At 37.4% G+C, this 21,787-nt stretch overlaps 1 protein-coding gene across 1 annotated transcript in view; it reads left to right on the top strand.

Annotated features, from left to right (window-relative positions):
- Window positions 1-21,787, top strand: part of LOC145241318 (uncharacterized) — a 151,393-nt gene that overhangs the window by 13,132 nt on the left and 116,474 nt on the right. Inside the window, exons 2-5 of the mRNA XM_080104136.1 lie at window positions 8,724-8,780; window positions 11,938-12,098; window positions 20,767-20,991; window positions 21,280-21,432. Of these exons, the coding sequence (XP_079960262.1) occupies window positions 8,724-8,780; window positions 11,938-12,098; window positions 20,767-20,991; window positions 21,280-21,432 (596 nt within the window). The remainder of the gene's footprint in view (window positions 1-8,723; window positions 8,781-11,937; window positions 12,099-20,766; window positions 20,992-21,279; window positions 21,433-21,787) is intronic.

Here is a 21,787-nt window from a genome sequence, read left to right as displayed (position 1 = left end):
AATTATATTTCCTTTTCTTCTATTTTGAATTTTATTATATTTATTTGTGTTTTGTGGCTTCTATTTGATATCAATATTGTTGTAGCCACTATTTTTTAGGGCTGTTTCGTAGATATTGATTGACCTGTTAAATACATTTTCATCGCTTGTGTTATTGCTAAGTCTACTTATGATCGAGTTAGGAATCTGTTTTATAATTGATGGTGGGTGATTGGACTAAGGATTTACGTATATTAAGTTAGAGTTATCTTTTAAGTAGGGTTCACACGCGTTTTTATCTAAATTTAACGTGACGTCCAGGAAGTTTGTTATTATGTTAGCTCATACATCTGCTTTTAGGCCTAATTTTTTCATTTCCTTGTGTATGATTTTCTTAAAGTTATCTCCCTTGACTTTATTGAAGTCTTTTATTATATCTAGTCCATCATCTCTATATAGGCCGATATCCGTAGTATCAAATATGCTTGTCAGGGTATATAGAATGAATAATCCCACAAAATCTGATGCATCTGCAGAATCCAGGGCACCCATCGCCAAATCAAACGAATTTGTCATTTTGATTTTTATCTATTGGTTATTGTTATTTACTAGAACCGATTTTCTACATTTTTTTAATGATGTTGATTTCTTCCGAGGATTTATCAGTGTATGTCTCGGCAAATTCTAGAGGAATGTTGAAAAGATTTTCGGATATCGAGGGATAAGAGTTTATGATGTCGAACTGTATAAATGTACATTTATTTTTGTTTTCTATATTTTTAAACCAAGTGATTGCTTCGGCAGTATTTGTCCACTGGTTTAATTCTAGGTCTTGTTTGATTTGTTTGTTTACTTTAGAAAGTATTGCTTTGCTAATTTTACCTATTTCTGGTTTAGTTGGGTTTATCAAGCGAGTGTTGGGGTTATTATTGAAGTCACATTTGTGGTCTTTGAGCAGAATGTATGCCTCTCTATGTTTCAATTTGCTAAATTTATCGCTAATTTTCAATTTATCAGTGAATTGTTTACTTTCAGTATTTATTATATCTATTTTTGCATTCGTTTGTATCCAGTTTTTGTAGTTTTTTTGTAATGTTTTCTGTGATTAGTTTGCTATATTCTTGTTTATCGGTTTTATAAACATTTCGAATTTTATCTGCTTTTACAAAGATTTTATTAGAGTTGTTTATATTTCTAACGATTTTGTGTAGTTTCTGTTGGAAATTGTTATGTTGATTATGGAATTCTAAGTTTTTAATTACGCTTAAAAGGTCATTTTAAAAATTTATCAAAAGGTCTACTGTTTTCGCATTTTTTAGGGTTTTAAAACCAAAGGATTCTTTTTTGTTTATGTGTTCATTTTTAAAGAAGAAAATTGCTCGCCATCACATTCGGCGTATTAGACCATCTGATTTTTAAAAAATTAATTTAATAATATAGTTATGCTTTCTCGGTGTGGGGATGTTTTTTTAGCGATGTTTCGAAATTAACCCTTTCCATATCTATTTTTTGGTGTGGTGAAATAAATTCTTTTGAGAGTGCTCAACTGTTTCAGAAGCTAAGTATGACTGAGAATTCAAAGAAAGCGGACGTTTACCGGTAGTCGAATGGAAAATAGTAAGACAAGCAAACACATGTAGAAACCTAGACGATCCGTGTAGATTATGCCTTCACAAAAAATTTGCTATCCTATACTTTAAAGAACCTCAAGATCTATTTAACTGTAGGAGAGAAATAGCGAACAACTGTGTTCAAAGAATAAACTTTACTCTAGGATAGCAATACAAAATAACTTTTAAATTAACAATAACAATAGAAAATAAATAAATAAAATAAATATACATATACATAAATTATCATCTATATATATATATATATATATATATATATATATATATATATATATATATATATATATATATAAACTAACATAAAAGCATTAAAAAACACATTAAACCTAGTTTAAAAATACGTCAGAACGCTAGTTATCTATGCTCCCCGCTAAAAGAGAAGTGCTTTCCGACCCCCTGGAAGACCTCATCAGTTTGCCCTGTATTTAAGAATTCAGGTGATAAGTCCTCTCCCTCTCAGTACAGACCAATAAGTCTCCTGTGTGTTATGAGTAAGTTGCTGGAATCCATATTAAATAGAGAAATAGTCAACCACCTCAGCAGGAATTACCTTCTTAGTGACACACAATATGGTTTCCGCTCTGCAAGATCTACCGCAGATGTGCTGACGGTTATATCCCACAGGATTAGTGAATCTCTTGACAAAGGCTTTCTTTCTAGGGCAATTGCTCTTGACATATCAAAGGCCTTCGACAATGTATGGCATAAGGGTCTACTTCACAAGATTTCCAGTTAAATGTTTTCTCAATCATTAAATCATTTCTCTCCGATAGGCTCATAAGAGTTGTGGTAGATGGACAAAAATCGGAGGCCTGTAATATAAATGCTGGAGTCCCTCAGGGGTCAATCCTGGGCCCAACTCTCTTCCTGATCTACATCAATGACCTCCCTAAACACATACTTAAATCATTCGTTGACATCTATGCTGATTACACGACCATCTACGGCAACACATCAAAGGCTGTAAATGACAAAGTTCTCTCGGATTCTCTCTCCTCTGATCTCGAGCGCGTGGTTCAGTGGGGGAAGATGTGGCTGGTTACCTTTAATGCATCCAAAACCAAACTCCTATCCTTACATTATCAGTACTCTGATCCCCAGCTGGCATCAATTGTGATGGATGGCTTTCATCTGGGTGAGGCCCCGTGTTTTCACAAGCTTCTGGGTTTGACCTTTACTCCTGATCTGAAATGGAACACGTACATCAAGTCTGTTGCCAAGGTCGCTGAAAAGATGGTGGGATCCTTCTACCGCTCCAGAAGATATCTCACTACTGATGCAATTCTCTACCTATATAAAAGCCAAGTACGTCCAAGGATGGAATACTGTTGCCATATCTGGACAGGAGCTGCCAAAAACAGCCTATCCTGCCTTGACAGAGTACAAAATAGACTTCGTGGCTTAGTGGGGGATGCCCTTTTTTCTACCCTGCAACCTCTCTCCCACAGAAGAGACGTTGTGAGCCTATCCTTGTTTTATCGTTATTTTCACAGAAGGTGCTGAACTCCAATCTCTGGTCCCCCCTCGCCAATCTTTCACGAAAAACACCCGTCTAGCTTAATCCACTGTGAAAAATTTCCCCCACTCAATATCTGTGCCTAAATCAAAACGCGGATTCCATGAACAAAGCTTCTTTCTTAGAACGCAGCGGGCAGCACAACCCATAGCTTCGCTATATCTCACTCCCTATCACAAATTGTTACGTTTCCAACCCGTTTCCCTGACCAGGAAGAACAACACGCATCACTTCTAGATCTGTTTTTGACCACAGTTCCCGATGACTGCATAACGAAGGCCCACAGCCCACTCGGGAACGCTGATCATGCAGTGATAATGGTTGAAATCGCCCTAAACTCTAGACCCAAAACTGAAGAGCCAGTGCTCAAAACAACGAGATATTATAATAAGGCTGACTAGGAAGCCATCAGGGAACTAATTAGAGATGCTCCATGGAAAAATATTTTCTCTCTCCCTGCTGAACAATGTGCAAACGAGACCACTGACTGGTTCAAAACTGCAATTGAAGCGCATGTTCCCATGCGGAAATTTTATAGTAAGCCCCACTCTCCCCAATGGTTTACGTCGACTTGTGCAACTGCCATTACTCAAAAGCAGCATGCATACCGTAGGTTTAACCGACATAAGTCCAGTTCAAACAGACTGAAGTATATAGAAGCTAGAAATAACGTTAAGAAAGAAATAGCGACAGCTAAGAGAGAATTTACGGAAACCACTAAAAAGCGCATCGAAGCACAAAAACTAGGAACTCGAGACTTCTGGAAAATCTACAACAGTGTAGTAAATAATGGGCAATCAACAATTCCCCCACTAACCAACAATCACGAGGTTGTCTCCTCAGCAACCGACAAGGCTAACATGCTTGCCAGTCGTTTTGCCTCAAACTCCACACTGGACCCTTCCAACCACCCCCTACCTGACTTTCCTATGCGGCCAGACGCCACACTGGACGATCTGAAAACCACCCCTGCTCAGGTGCATGCTATCATAAAAAACCTTGACACCTCAAAAGCATGTGGACCCGATCTTATCCCAGCTGTGCTATTAAAAAAGTGCTCAGCCGAAGTAGCTCCAGTTCTCTCCAAACTCTACAACAAATGTCTTAATGAAGCTTGCTTTCCGGACTGTTGGAAAACTGCTTCTGTTGTACCAGTATTCAAGAATTCTGGCGAAAGGACAGACCCATCAAATTATCGCCCCATTAGCCTCCTCCCACTTTTTGCCAAAATATTTGAGACCATAATTAACCATGCTCTAGTCCATCATCTTACAGATGCTAAACTACTGACTGACAAACAATATGGATTTAGACAAGCCCGTTCCACAGCAGACATCCTCACTGCGATCTCTGAACGTATATACCATTCACTGGACAAAGCGGGGGAAGGCAGAGCGGTAGCTCTAGATATATCTAAGGCTTTTGACAGAGTATGACATGAGGGTCTCCTCAGTAAAATCAGATCATACGGTATCACTGGTAGAATACTTAACATAATTAAATCCTTCTTAGATAAGAGAAAAATTCAGGTAGTCCTCGACGGTCGCACATCTAAACAATATGATATAAATGCGGGAGTGCCCCAGGGTTCTATCCTTGGACCTCTATTGTTCCTGATATTCATAAATGACCTCCCCGACAACATTGCCTCTGAGATGGGTATATATGCTGATGACACTACACTCTATGGCAGACACGACAGGAAGACGAATGAACACATTTCTAAAGAAATGGCAGAAACACTAGAGGAAGACCTCCAATCTGTAGTGGAATGGGGACAAAAGTGGTTGGTCGCGTTCAATGCTGCCAAGACTAAACTAGTTTCATTCAATAATTACAAGAAACCCTCTCTACCACCCATAGCAATGGCCAACGACTCTTTATCTGAGAGTCCATCTTTCAAACTCCTTGGCCTAACGTTCACAGGAAACATGAGTTGGAACAATTACATTGAAGGCATTGCCAGGGCCGCTGCAAGAAAGGTAGGCTCTCTCTACCGTGCTAGAAAACTACTAACACCCGAAAGTATCCTGTACCTCTATAAGGTCACCATTCGCCCATGTATGGAGTATTGCTGCCACATCTGGGCTGGTGCATCTGCTACTAGTCTCTCGCTCCTTGACAAGGTTCAAAAGAGAGTCGCAAACCTGATAGGCCCTGAACTGGCATCTAAGCTTCAGCCTCTGTCCCATCGACGAAATGTTGCATCCCTCTGCCTTTTCTACAAGTATTTTAGTGGTGAATGCTCTGACGAACTGCAATCACTTGTGCCCCCACGACGCGAGCACCCTCGACAAACCCGACAGGCTACTAGATCCCACCCCACACTGTAGAGATCCCTAGGTGTAAAAGATCTTTTTACTCCAATAGTTTCTTCCCCAGAACCGCAAGACTCTGGAATTCCATTCCAGGTCCCTGCTTCCCCAACAGTACTGACGTGCAGAAGTTCAAGTGTAACGTGAACCGACACCTTGCTGCCCAAATCCCTACATAGTACCCCAGTAGTTGTTGCCCCTGATAGTAGCCCCCTACACCAAAGTGGCAATTTGCCTTGTTTGGGGTGAAAATGTAATAAAAAAAAAAAAAAAAAAAAAAAAAGAACTTCACGCATGTGGAACTCTGTTCCGTCTGCCTGCTTCCCTCCAGACTACAACTTGGATGTCTTCAAGTCCAATGTTAACAAATTCCTAATGAACCGCCCCCTTAATTAAACACTTCATCAAATCTCCACACTAACGTAATGTACTTGCAATAACCCTTATCCCTGAGTGGCTTCCGGGCCTTGATAAGTGGTGATCACTGTGTAAAAAAAAAAATTAAAAAAAATAGTACGCACAAAGGAAGGGGTGAACCGGAGGTCAACTGGGCTTTTGTCCTGTAAGTGCCTGCTTATTGGCTGATTAGGAAGGGTGCGGTGGAAACTAGAAAGCTGATTGGCTAACTAAAAACTTAATAGAATGTGCGTATATAAAAACGTGAGACTACCACAACTCCCCGCATAAGCCTGATGAATCCTAGCGTGGATGAAACGTGGAATATTTTGTGTAGCTTAATTGCCATATATATTTTCATAACTTATATATATATATATATATATATATATATATATACGTTGTTTTGGTAAAATGTTTTTCAATTATATTTCACTCTTTATGTATCCCAATCATTTCTGTTTAAAAGCTCAATGCATGTTAAATATAACAACAGAGCACACACATAAAAGAATAACGGTATTGTTACATTCCAAGATCCAACCGTTTATTTTTCATTCCAAAATGTTCCTCCAGCATGTTAAAATTTCGGCATATTTTTTACAGATCCGTTTCGTTATGCAGAAACAAACATTATTTTGTCAATGCCATATCTTTTCGTGCATAAATATTTTTAGAAAAATTGGAAATTCTTTGCTTAGATAGAAAAAATATAACACAATATAATGATGCACGAAGAAAAAAGTTCATAAAAACATTGTGTGTTTGTTCATATGAATATGAATCTTGAAATGTAATTATACTGCTATTCTTATATATATATATATATATATATATATATATATATATATATATACTTACACACACACATATATATATATATATATATATATATATATATATATATATATATATATATATATATATACTAGCAAAAGTACCTGTCGTTGACTGGGTTCAAAAACAGCCTACGGAAAATGGACTCTGATTTATGAAAGTATGATAGATTATTAAAAGGAAGGGTTGTAAACAGATAGCTTCAAATTGGGAGGCATCAAAACCAAAGCAAAATATGATGAAAGTAAAAATAAAATAGATAAACCCCATAATTTATTATACCATACCTGTTCACACTGAAACACTTATTACAATATTCTGTGGATCTATATTAAAAAACTTGTTAAATTTTGTGACATATTTCCATTCTATGGAGGTCAGGCGCGAACGAACACCACATAATTTTATTATACCCTATTTCTTCAAACTGAAACATAATTATCAAAGTATACTTGTGCAGATAGATGTGAAAAGTCTTTATTAAAGTTTGTGCCTATTTCCATTCTATGGAGGCCAAGCGCGAACGCAGACCCCACAATTTTATTATACTATCCCTATTTAAGTTAAAACATACTTATCAAAGTATTCTTATGTACATCTATATTAAAAACACTTGTAACGTTTTTTTTAATTTTTGAATTTTTTATTTTCATACTTTGTGGACCAGGCGCGAACGCAGACCCCACAATTTTAATGAACCACCGTTCTGTCAGATCAAAAATACCACTTCCTGTGTCTTGATACATCTTCTATTATTATACGTAATCAGTTTTTTTAAAATAGTCAACCATATAGGAGCCTATTCGTGACCACACACACACACACACACACACACACACACACACACACACATTCAGCTTTATATTATAGAATATATATATATATATATATATATATATATATATATATATATATATATATATATATATATAAACACTAGCAGGGAAATCCGACGTTTTCCGGGATTGAATGAAGATCCTCATTTTATTGTCATCAAAATCGGTGAAATCGCCCATTTTTCAATCAAATCGATCGATTACCTGCTCTAGTAGAGGAGGCACTGTAGTGCAATGGGAGCAAGCTTCACGTGCGTTCTCACAGTGACTGAGTTCACAACACATTATAGTTCACATTGCACTGTAGAGAACCTACGTTTGATTTTATAAAATTATTTTTATATGATGGCTTGAATTAAAATTTAAAATGCAAAAGTCAATTTTCATGGTTCAGTTGTGCTCTAAACAGAAAAATTCATTTCGAACGTGCCCCTGTTATATCAAAGAACTTACTGTTGATTTTATATATCGGGCCTTTCTTCTTGTGTGCTAAGAAAATTCCACAAATGCACTTGTAATGTTAGGCTGTATAAGGTGTTAACTTGTTAAATCGCTTGTTTATCAGATTTTTTCGGCTATCCCTTACATTCCAATACAAAACCTATCTCTGCCTGGCACATAAAGTACATTTGTGTGAAATGTTTAAAATATCGGCGCAGTCGTTTAGGAGTCCATAAGGAACCCACTCACACACAGAGACAAAATTCTTTTATGTATATATATATATATATATATATATATATATATATATATATATATATGTATATATTAATATATTATACACATATTTGTACACACACACACACACATACACACACACACACAACACACACATATGTATATGAAAGAGAGAAAAATTCATGTATAAATATACGATGTGTCAATGAGTGTACATATGCGTGCTATTTGTGTAAAATAAATCTATGGAAAGAATAAAAAATATAAAAGTAGTCAAACACAGTGAGATACATGTGATCGATCGATTATTACCATTGCGTGCATCCATACACTGTTTTAAAGTAATATCTTACATATGTGTCAGTATCAATCGTACAGGTTTAATTGAATGTAAGTTGCTAATTAAAGCTTTCGGTTAAGAGCAGTTAAAAATAAAAAGACAAATCTCACTAACTGACGTCCATGTTTCCGTGAAAAAGGGGAAAGCATCGGATAATGATTTATTATTAAAATTATTTCGTTTTTTTTTTTGCAGGTCCATTAAATCAACATTGGCGAACAGATGAAGGACGATGTGCGTTTCATTGTGCCGGTAAGCTCATTCAATATTATTTAACTTATTTTAAAGCGTTTATTAAGATTGCAACGCAAGTAGTTCTCAGCTTTTAAGTTAAAACGAAATAAAGATGACGATATGAGGCTATCACCTTTGGAGTCCTAATAATCGCCCAGGATTCTAAAATAAAACACAATATTGACAGAAATCCACCCAATAAATGTCACGATGATAATTTTATCGCAACAACCGCATGGCATTGACTTCTCACTGATAGCGAGCACTGGATTTCACTGAAATTCAGATGGGAATAAACCTTTCCAAGTTTCCAGTTCTTTTGCACTCATACAATGGAGGTCTGGTAAGTGCTTTTTCTCCTCGGTCATTTCATCCTCCGTGATCCTTTACAACTATTTTGTGTCGCGCCAGTTGATGCTGACTCCATTTTTTTTGTAGGAGGATGAAGTGGGGTATAGTTAATTATAAAAATTTTACTGTTTCAGTTTTCTTGTGGTGTTCATTTCATGTAGTTTTCATTTCATGTGGTGTTCATTTCATGTGGTGTTCATTTCATGTGGTGTTCATTTCATGTAGTTTTCATTTCATGTGGTGTTCATTTCATGTGGTGTTCATTTCATGTGGTGTTCATTTCATGTAGTTTTCATTTCATGTGGTGTTCATTTCTTTTTGTTTTATTTTTATTGCAGATTCCATATTGTCGGTTAACGTTTGTAGATTACGTTAGTTTCTGCAGTCTAGGGTTTTCCTTAAGATTACACTGATTATTATTATTTACTAATTAGGAGTAGTCACACAGACCATCATCAAAGATTTCTCTTTGAGAACAACTTGTGGTGTTCTCTGAAGTCTAAGTGACAACAAGTTTCCCCAGATTTTCAGTACTCTCCACCTCTTTTTGATAACCATTGCAGATGAATTTGCGTTATCGTAACATCCGCTTACTATTAATTTTTCATTGGTCGCGACCATTGGTCTTCACTGGAATATGGGTGGCAAAAAACCTCCCCAAGGTCCTAGTCCACTTTGTACTCATCCAACAGAGGTCTGGCTAGTGCTTTCTCTCCTCGGCCTTTCCATCCTCCTTCTCCCTCCTCGCTTATTTGGTGTGGCATCAGTTTATTATTATTACCAATCTGGAAATGTCTATATCTTGGTGCAGTACATACAGCGCCTAGCCTTCCCAAATGGTCACCCATCTGGTACTGGCCAGGCTCATTGTTGCTTAACTTCGATGATCTGATGAGAACTGATGTGTTAACGTGATTGTGCCGTATATTTTATGTACATAATTGTGCCGTATATTTTATGTACATAATTGTGCCGTATATTTTATGTACATAATTGTGCCGTATATTTTATGTACATAATTGTGCCGTATATTATATGTACATAATTGTGCCGTATATTATATGTACATAATTGTGCCGTATTTTATATGTACAAAAGTGAAAATAAGTAGGTTACACAAAATATAGGTTAGTGAATGAAATGTGTAAAGTAAGATTTAATTGCATCTGCAATTTAAGGCTGGATTGTTTCAACAAGTTGTTATTGAAGAAATTCGGTGAATTATAAAAGTAAAGATTTGTGGTTAATTTGTAAGAATTTATAAAACAATCAAACACTGAGCTGATCGAAAAACTTGAGCCGCTTTCTGGATTTCGCAAAATTTTGTAAAAGATATTGTTTTGATCTGTTTCAATTCTTACATATTATGGACCTTGCGTCGGTGGCAGTTAATTTAGCTAATGTGAATTTTGACAAGGGTCGAATCGAATGCATGATAACCCAAAATCTTTCCCAGGGTTGAATGAAAAACGTATGGCATAGATCAAAGGCCAAACACTGTAAACAAAACAGAGAGAGAGAGAGAGAGAGAGAGAGAGAGAGAGAAAGAGAGAGAGAGAAAGAGAGAGAGAGAGAGAGAGAGACGATGAAGAATGACGCCACATTTATGAGCAGAGAGAAAACTAAGTTTTACAGATCAGTATCTCCACGAAGCCCTGCGAACGAGACACTATCAATGATGTAGAAAACTAGTAATCCCAGTGAATGCTATCGATGTGTCAGTTCAGGAGCATCACTCATTTTGTGAAGTTAAAAAGTTAAGTTTAACAAGTAAATAACTATGATAGCATTAGTCTTTCTCCTTTGTAAATTATCTCTAAATAAAACCATACATGAAAACTCTCACCAAACGTCTCCTTATGTCTTTCTTCATACAAAACGGTTTTATTTGTCTTAGTTTAACAGATTAAATGATCGACTGCCATTCATAAAACAGCATCAGACAAGGCGATAAAAGGCGAGCACGCATAAGCACCCTGCACACATATGTATAAAGAATTGTAAATGTGATATGATCACAGAAAAGGGATATATATTGTTTGAAGTAGATGAACGATCTTATTTCAGTTCTGAAACGCAATATGAAATGGGTGTTGAAGTAGAAGAAGATGTTCTTTGTAGTTTCACAAAGGAAGAGAGAACAAAAGAAATTTATTATCACATGTGACAATTTCGTCCACGTGACCCAACACGATCCTGAACAACTCCATCAATTCAAACCGGAACATTTTCGTTGATTCGACATGACACGATCTAGAACAACACTGGAAGATTTGAACCGGAACCACTCTGTCAATTCTAACCCGAACACCTCCAACGATTTGACACGACATGGTTCCGAACAACTTTGTCGATTCAAACCCGAACACCTCCGATGATTTGACACTACATGATCCCAAACAACTCCATCGATTCGACATTACACAGTCCCAAACAGCTCTGTTGATTCAAACCGGAACACCTCCGATTCGACATGATTCTGAATGCAATATCTCAACATGACATGTTACCAGAGCAACCTTGGCAGTTCCTCTCCGAATGACTCTGATATCAGATTTTTATAGCCCTTGAATGAACTCATTTTCGTTGTAGGTATGTCTGACTTAGACATTGGTATACAATTCTTGAGCACTTCCATGCATGCTCGTCACATTCTTAGCTTGAGGCCCGCATACCTTTGTGACGTCTCTCCCAGAATGCCTCTACCAGCTGGTATTTATAGCTTAACCAGCCAATCACAATATTGAAATAGGAAAGACCTGGATGTACTTATATTCATTATTCATGCTTCTGTTGACTAAACTATTATTTTGTATCATTTCAGACAACCACAAGTTCAATTATCAAATTGGAACTGTCTATGAATTCTCTTATGATGCAAAAACAGAAACCAAAATGAACGGTGCCTCTGAAGACTCTGCCATGATCAACATGAACGCCAAGGTTGAGATTGAACCCGTGACCAAATGCGACCTTATTATGAGGGTAAGTGAAACAATAAGTTAGCAATAACAAAGATGAACAAATCACCACAAGATAACCGATGGTAAATAGATTCAAGAAAAGATAACTCTAATCAAACCTGGTTTCATTTGCTGTTAAAGAATCGCACACTTTTTTGGATACTTAATCATTCTGCTTCGTGTTTTTACCAATTTTTCTGCCGTTAGCAAATATAACTCTACAGAAATGTGATACACTTTCAAATACCGAGTGTTTTGTTTAGAGGTGGTGAACAAAATAACCGATAGTTGCCAAATCTAGAGTTTAGAGTTCAGCTTGGTTTAGCAATTCATTATGTGGTTTCAGCAGGTTGAAGCCACATGCCGTACAGTGCATCATACATTTGATTCACTTAGAGAAATATTTAATGAACAAATAAGTTCACAAAATGGACCTGTCAACTGGCCACCTCATTCATGCGATTTAACCCAATAGATTTTTTTAAATCCCATGTTTACGCTGATAAATCAGACACAACAGACCACTTGAAAGATAAAATTAGATACGTTATTGCCAAAAATACAGCTTAATTTAATGCATACAAATTGTGAAAATATGACCTCTAAATTATATCTTATGCTCGAAATTGTAATTAGATTATAAATGCTAAAAATCAAGCTTTGGAATAAACCACATATTTGTGTAATAAAAATATTTTTCTGTGATTTATTATAATTTAAAATGCAGAGACAAATGCAAAAGAACAAAAGAAATTCGAAAGTTTATTTTCAGTTTATTTTCAGTTGGAACGAAAGACATTTATTAAAAGGCGTTTTATTACCAAACATAATTTTCCAAACCAACGACAATATGAGCGAATCCCTGCATTTCAATTACCCGATTTCCAGTCTCCAGCTACAACCAGCTGCTATGTCTGCAGCTCACCCCACGGTACAAGGTTGCCCGACCATTTTCTGTTAGCTGTTCGGATTGCATCTTGATTTAAATGTTCCTCTCGCACCGATATGTGCTTCCATTTGCTCGCCACGTGTTAAAAATTTTTTCTTTTAAATTCAATTTTCACCCCAAACTTTGATGTCGGGGGTTAGGGTAAGGGTTAGGGTTATCTTGGACATAATTTGCTGCTGCTACATACACGACAGCGGCTTCGTTGCAGATTGGACTGTAGAGAAGTTACTATTGTTTTTATACGGTGGACCTTCATAACACTTATCAAATGCATTGTGATGCTAGGCTGTTACATTTGTTCAAAATCACTCTGCTCCTCCTTTAATCGGATTTTTTCGATTAGCGATTTTTGATACATTTTTGGAGGCATTCCGATACAAAATATTATGTAGATTACCGGCCATTTCCTCTTTGTGGTCGTTCGTTAAAAAAAAACTTCAATTATTGTTCCGCAGAACGTTTTCGCTCGCAACTACGTTCTGCTACCATGAAAAACAAGTAAAATAATCCAACTCCGACGGTATATATATAAACAATATATATATAATTTATTACGGCAGCTAATACATTAATTGAATAAATATGCAACACACTCACGATTAGAGTTTAACGGTTAACAAACACATAAACATTACGACGCCATCTTTTTAAAAGAAGAGTTCGTTAACTCTGCCTTTTTATAAGCGAGATAACTTAACAAATTATATGCATATTAATGCCAATATAAAGGGAGACAACTTAACACTTCATAACACTTATCAATTGCATTGTGATGTTAGGCTGTTACATTTGTTCAAAATCAGTCTGCTCCTCCTTTAATCGAATTTTTTCGATTAGCGATTTTTGATACTTTTTTGGAGGTATTCCGATACAAAATGTTATGTAGATTACAATGCATTGTGGACTAAGTCACTGTAGAAAGGCATGTGGAGCTTCATCTCTTTGCACTACAATGGGTCCCCAACTAGAGCAGGCAATCGATTTGATTGAAAAATGGGCGATTTCATCGACTTGAATGATAATAAAAATATGGGAGTGTGAAACATTCGATGATTATCATTCGATCCCATACAACGTCGGGTCTCCCTGCTAGTAGCGATGCTCTTTGTGTAAAAAAAATTGAGCTTGGGTACTTTGGACAATGTCAAAACATTGTTAATTCACTGCCCATATAGCAGCAGCCGTATAGCGCAATGGTTAGAAGCTCTGACTGTTGTTTGGGCGAGCGGGTTTCGATCCTGCCTTGAGGTAGTTGCTTGTCTAGCCACACTGATGAGCTGCAAAACAGTACTGAATGTGGATGACTATATATATATATATATATATATATATATTTTGTGTACAGAAAGTTGTTAGTTGAGACAGGTCATTGGTACCGTCGGTTTTGTACACAAAATATAAGTACGCTCTTAAAATTTGGATTTTCCTTTTAATTGAGCACTCTGCTGGAATTCTTTTTCCAAAAAAACTAATCATATATATATATATATATATATATATATATATATATAATTATGATATCATTCTTAAATATTTTATACAGACATCAATTTAGCTGGTTTACAATTAAATTAAAATAAAATCTGCATAGTGAACAAAATTCTGGACAATTTACCATGAAAAAAAAATCCATCTTCAAAATCAAGATGTTGAAACAAAAGTTCATTCGTTCATCACTTTTAAGAAAGAGGGTGTAACAACGTTGCATAAAAATCTAAACAAACAAAAAAAAAGCAGGATGCAAATATCGATTTCATGTAAATCATTGGTTTAATATTGTTTTACATCTTTTAAGGATGAGACTAATCTCTTTGCTCGTCTTTTTGTTGACAATTCTTTTATCAATGATTCTAATGATGTTTTTCCGGATTTTCCTTCGAAAAATGACCAGTCCCTTGATTCTGTAATCATCACTCCAATAATGGTCCAAGGATGTAATACTGTTGCCATATCTGGGCAGGACCTGCTAAAAACAGCCTATCCTGCCTTGACAGAGTACAAAATAGACTTCGTGGCTTAGTGGGGGATGCCCTTTTCTCTACTCTGCAACCTCTCTCCCACAGAAGAGATGTTGCGAGCCTATCCTTGTTTTATTGTTATTTCCATGGCAGGTGCTCGTCTGAACTCCAATCTCTGGTCCCCCCTCGCCAATCTTTCATGAAAAACACTCGTCTAGCTTAATCCACTGTGAAAAATTTCCCCCACTCTATATCTGTGCCTAAATCAAAATGCGGATTCCATGAACAAAGCTTCTTTCTTAGAACTGCACTCCTGTGGAACTCAGTTCCGTCTGCCTGCTTCCCACCGAACTACAACTTGGATGTCTTCAAGTCCAACGTTAACAAATTCCTAATGAACCGCCCCCCCCCCAATTAAACACTTCATAAAATCTCCACACTAACGTAATGTACTTGCAATAACCCTTATCCCTGAGTGGCTTCCAGGCCTTGATAAGTGGTGATCACTGTGTAAAAAAAAAAAAAAAAAAAAAATGGTTGCTAGGGTTCTTTCTTATTTTACCAAGTCTAATACTTCCAGTCCTGCATTCAATTCCTGTTGTTCTTAAACGTTGTGCTTCTGAACTTTCTTCTATCCTCTTGAAATCATTTAATCTCTGTCTTAATCCTATTCCCTTCCTTGTTGGAGGGAGTTCTCTGATGTCCCTATTTTTAAAAATGCTGATGATTATTCTGACCCAACTAATTATCGTCTTGTTAGTCTTTTTTCTGTTATTAGTAAAGTTTTTGAGAGATTGGTCAATGGCAAGCTTGTTCATTTTCCAGAAAGTTTAGGTCAGTATGGGTTTTGTGGTTTTCATTCAACGGCTGTTGTCACTGATTCTGTTGTCATAACTTGGATCAGTAGAGAGCATGAGTTGTACAGCGGCGCATCTCCGATCTCGCTCGTTGAACATTGTGTCACTTTCAGACATGATAGAAGACTCCTATCGCTCTCGGGATTTGTACATGTGGGGAAAACCGTAACTTACCTGAATAGCACGACTTTCATGTTTTTTTTTCCGCTAAGAAAAAAAAAAGTTAAAATGCCAAGGTAGCATTTATATGTATGACGGTTATGCAAATTTATGTGTGAGATATGCAAATTAGAGGCAAGGGAGTTTGTTGAATGGGTATAAAAGAGGAAGGGAAAGGAACCACCGGGGAGTGGGAAGACAGCGTGTTGAGAGAATGCATGTCGAAACGAAACTATTGAAACTAAACCAGAAAAAAACAGAACAACAAATTTGACTCAGTTCAAATACTGTAGAAGCTATTTCGGCCTTTTATATCACCTTTCGGCCATAGAAGCCAAGATGTCCGGTTGATTCTGGAATTTAGTGGTGCTGCCGCCAATATGCCCATTATCAAGTGGATTGAAAATGTGGAGCTTGAGTGTGAGCTTTGCACCATGAAAAATGCTGAGCGCGTACTGCCATTGAGATTGCTAGGTGGAGCTCTGGCCATATACAGCCACTTAGTATGGAGCAAAAAGCGGATGCAGAACAGATCAAGCAGGCCCTTATAACCGCGTATGCTATTGATGCATTTAATGCATATGACAAGTTTGTCACTTGACAACTTTGTTCTAACGAGATGGTGGACGAGTTTTTTGCTGAGCTGCGACGCCTGGCCTAGTTGGTTGGAGGACCGTTGCCCAAATGTTGGCTAAAGTGTGCATTTGTGTCTGGACTACTGCAACATGTTAAACATGTATTACATGCCTCATTCAGGATGGAAACAATGAGTACGGAACAACTGTTGATCCGAACAAGAGAAATCATGATTGACCATTACGGCCCTGCAGAATTGGCTGCTGCTACGTCTGCCAGACGATCACCTACAGAATCAAATGTGTGCTGTGACGATGAAAAATTTGCTTGATACAGGTGTGGTGGTCCCAATCACTTGGCGAGGGACTGCTTACAGAATCGCCAAAAGAGGTTGAACAGTTGAGCATGCAAAGTCTGTCATGAGATACGTTGCTCCAGATGCAGTGGCCTTGAACATATAGCATCACAGTGTCAGGAAAACGCTGAAGAGGAGGAGGCAGCAGCATTAGTCTCCTCCCAGACAAACTAAAAACTGAGACTCTTCCCTCCATGAAAGTATGTGTAGATGAGCAAGAGTGTACGGTGTTAATTGATTTTGGGTGTTCACAGACTTTAGTGAGTAAAACTGTGTGTCGCTTTTGGAAGCAGAAGTATTGACAGCTGATGGAAGGACATTGAATTGCCAAGGATACGCCAGAGTAAATGTAGAGATGCCATCAGAAAACTCGGTGGACTTCATTTCATGGAATCAGGTGAAGCACGTTTTGGCAGCTTAAACAAATGTGCTGCCATCTCTATCAATGAGCCGGACTTTAGCGTGACTTATGATCGCATTAATAAAGAATGGACTGCATCATGGAAATGGGAAAATGGTTGCTCTTCCATTAAATTGAATAACATTGTGCAAGAATACACAATGCCCTGTCATTCCAGAGATGCCTATGAGAAAGAAATTACAACGGTGGCAGCAGAATGGACGGTTGGTGCCATATTCAGAAGAAGAACTTGGCCCACCCAAAGACCTAATTCCTTTAATGGCGATCGTACAGGAGCAGAAGCACAAGGTACATCCATTTCTTGATTAGCAGGAATTGAACAAATTTGTGGATGCCTTCACTTCAAATGCAGAAGTGTGCGCACAAAAACTAAGTGGCGGCGACAAGGAGTTAATGTGTCGCTTATGGATCTGTGGAATGCATATCTTCAAATCCACGTTGAGACAAAGCATTATGGTCTTTTCAAACAAAAAAGTTATTTTCAGGTGCCAGCACTTTTGTCTCATGCGGTTGGGATTCGTGCTGAATGTCGCACCACTTATTATGAAGTCTGTAATAGACGCCATCATATCTCAGGATCATGCAATCAAAAATGCCACATCAACATATATGGATGATATTTTCATTAATGAAAATGTAGTTCCTGCGTCACACATGCAACAACATTTTTTAGACTATGGCTTGGTTTCCAAGGATCCGGTGCAACTGAAAGATGGAACGAGAGTTCTGGGTTTGCAAGTCTGGGAGAAAGATGGCAGACTGCAATGGAAACGAGGAAGTCCAATTCCAGGAATCCTCAATGAATTGATCTGACGACACATATTTTCTCTTTGTGGGAAACTCGTTGGTCATTTTTCGGTATGGCTCCAGGTGACAGTCGCATTTATCAAGTGCTTAGCAACTGCAGTATTGAAAGGCTGGGATGACAGAATCAAAAATACATCTCTTTATCACATGTTGGCAGAAATTGTGAGCAAAGTACGAGATAATTATTAGAGGAGGCTGGTGCATGGACATCAAAAAGGTTACAGTCCAGGTGGATGCAAGTTGCATAGCCACAGGAGTGGCATTAAGGCGAATGAAATGGTTATTGAGGATGCGTGTTGGTTACGTCCTGCTAATAATACTCAACACATCAATCTAGCTGAACTTGACGCAGCACTCAAAGAAGTCAATTTGCCCCTTTCTGTGGAAGGCAACAGGGTTACATTTAGTTACCGATTTGGTGTGCGTGCACCGATGGCTCTCTGGCACTTTGACTGGGAAAGCGCGTGTGAACACGAAAGCAGCTGGTGAATTGCTCATCAGACGATGGTTAGAAACTTTGAAATCACTGGCAAAAGAATATGAATTGTCCATTGATATAAAACTCGTGATGTCCTATCAGAATCACGTAGATAGTCTCACCAGAGTGCCACGCAGGTGGATGGATCTTGGGAGTTGCGCAGCAGTAAGGCAACTGGATGGGAACCAGGTGGCTGATTTTCATCATCAAAGTGGACATCCAGGAGTAAAACGAACTCTATATTTTGCCAGGATGGTGGACCTGCAAGTGTCCAAAGAGACTACTAAATCTGTCATGAAAGCATGCGAAACATGTCGATCAATAGATCCAGCACCTGTGCGCTTGAAAAACGGAAAAATTGGTGCAAAGAACAACTGGGAGAGACTGGCAATGGACGTAACCCACCACAATGGTGAGAATTTTTTAAACTATTATCGACTGTGGCCCCTCTAGATTTGCAATCTGGCGACCTCTGCATCGGACAGATACGACCATTGTAATCCTTCAGTTGGAGAGTATTTTCCTTGATCGAGGCCCACCAATGGAAATACTGACCAACAACGTTACTGCTTTCACCAGTAAGGAGTTCCAGTCATTTGAAAAAAATTGGGACATACATTTGCAATTTCGATATGCCTACTCACCAAGTAAAAATCCTATTATAGAACGCAGCCATAGAACAATTAAGACCATCGCAGCCAGAAAGAACTGTTCAATACTGGAGGCACAACGTCACCCCAAAGAATGATTTCATCTTCCACTGCACAAGGGGACGTGTTACATAGATACCATGTACGAATCAAAGGTATCGAAGATAACCCGCTGCCCAAACCAGAAGTGACTGGAGGGAAATATGAAAAAAGAGGCAGGTGCACAACGAAATATAACACTGGTCGCGTTACTGAAGTTATCAGCCTGCAATCTGTGAAAGTTGATGGGGTGCCTAGGTATGTTAAAGACTTTCGACCAGTAACCCGGACGCACTTGTCAAGTGACGAAAGTGATTCTGAGGACAGTGAGCGGCTAATCTATTTTAATTCAGATCCACTTGAGAATGATTCTGATGCTAGCAACCTCCCAATTGATGAGGTATCTACTGAAAGCCACTCACAGACGAGCGTATGCATGAAAGTCAGGGCCATGTTATTCCTCTTCGAAGAAGTACCCGACAGAGACAGATACTACCTCCCTGCCCTGTTTGTGATCATGAAATCAGAAGGGAATGTGGGGAAAACCGTAACTTACCTGAATAGCACAAGTTTTGTGTTTTTTCTTTTAAGAAAAAAAAAGTTAAAATGCCAAGCTAGCATTTATATGTATGGCGGTCATGCAAATTTACGTGTGAGATATGCAAATTAGAGGCAAGGGAGTTTGTTGAACGGGTATAAAAGAGGAAGAGAAAGGAGCCACCAGCGAGTGGAAAGACAGCGTGTTGGGAAAACGCATGTCGAAACAAAACTATTGAAACTAAATCAGAAAAGACAGGACAACAAATTTGACTCAGTTCAAATATTGTAGACTGGCCAACTAGTAGACGGTCTGCAACAAAAAAGAAAAAGAAAAAGAAAACCGATTTTCATCAAACGGAAATGGAATCAAATCGTTTTTTCTAGGGAGACAATATTATTGTTCTACCCAGTATTCCTCTGTTTCACACTCATGTGAAATTGGTGTGGCTGTCATTTTGAATAAACCTTTTATAGACTAAAACAACAAATGTTTGTGTGTGTTTTATCAACAACTTGGGTTCACAACAACGATGGTGATGATAACGTTAACACAGAGTATAAAGGATTAAGATAAAAGTATCAATAATATTCTGAGGTCTGCATTCACACTGGATATTTATAAAAAGGAAATATTCTTCACTTTTTATTTATACATACCAATAGTATTGTTAGGTCTGCTTTCACTTTTGCCTATTATAAAAAGGAAATACATTTTAATTTTAATGTATTCATACCAAAAATATTGTTTAGTCTACGTTCATTCTTGACATTTATAACACAGAAAAATGTTTATATACTTTATGCACTGATCGGTAAGACGTAAGGTAAAAGTATAACAAGTTAAGTCAATGTTGTGCTATGTTTAATTAAACCCTACTCTAATCTCTAAGTTTCTTTTCAGATCACGGACGCTTCTCTTAAAGATTCTGAAGGCGATCAGAATACTGAGGCTTTCAAGGAAGCCATGATGAAGCAACCGTTAAAGTTCTCATTCCAAGATGGTCAAATTAACCACGTCTGTGTAATGGATGGCGAATCAACCTGGACTCTGAACATCAAAAAAGGTATCCTCTCTGCTTTCCAAAACTCGATGGATAGTTTTAACCGAGATCAGAATTTGACCGAGGTTAGTTTCATTTTTTTACATAACTAATTGCTCTCGAAATTTCGTGTTTTCTTTATAAAGTATTGAAACTTTTGTTTTAATGCAAACATTATTTCAATTTTTGTTTAAATGCAAACATTATTTCAATTTTTGTTTAAATGTAAACATTATTTCAATTTTTATTTAAATGCAAACATTATTTCAATCTTTGTTTAAATGCAAAGATCACTCCAATTTTTGTTTAAATGCAAACATTATTTCAATTTTTGTTTAAATGTAAACATATTGTTCAATGTTTGTTCATTTCAGACTGACGTTGTTGGTACTTGTCTTTCTGAATACAAAGTTATTAATAATGGTCATAAAAACCGGGTAATAGATAAAAGGAAGAATTTGTTGGGATGCAGCGACCGTGAAGGTTACCGACTGGCCATCCAATCCATCGGATACAACGTGCCTTCAGTAAGTATCGATATCTTACATATATTTTGAGTTTTCATTAAATTTGAGTTAACCCTTTATCGGCAGATTTTTTTTATGCAATAAATTTTTTAATCATGAAACCCTAACTCGTGACGGAAGTTAGCGTGTAACTGATGCACAAACATCAACAAACCCCTCATTCACTTGTTGAACCATGCGTAGACCTGTATTTTGAAGACCAGTTGGGCTGACAAACCATAAGAGTAAAAAATATTGTTCGTTAGAAAGGCGACTTGAAAGTGCAATTTTGCAGTAAAGGCTTTACTCTAACCCTAACTCTAACCAATTACCAATACAATCATGATTGTGACTTGTTTTTCGTTCCCATTTTTCA

The sequence above is a fragment of the Euprymna scolopes genome, chromosome 2, assembly GCF_053919585.1.
Source record: "Euprymna scolopes isolate OS-2025 chromosome 2, ASM5391958v1, whole genome shotgun sequence".
Classification (NCBI taxonomy): domain Eukaryota; kingdom Metazoa; phylum Mollusca; class Cephalopoda; order Sepiida; family Sepiolidae; genus Euprymna; species Euprymna scolopes.
The sequence above is the reverse complement of the archived record's forward strand: the minus strand, read 5'-3'. Positions and strand labels throughout refer to the sequence as shown.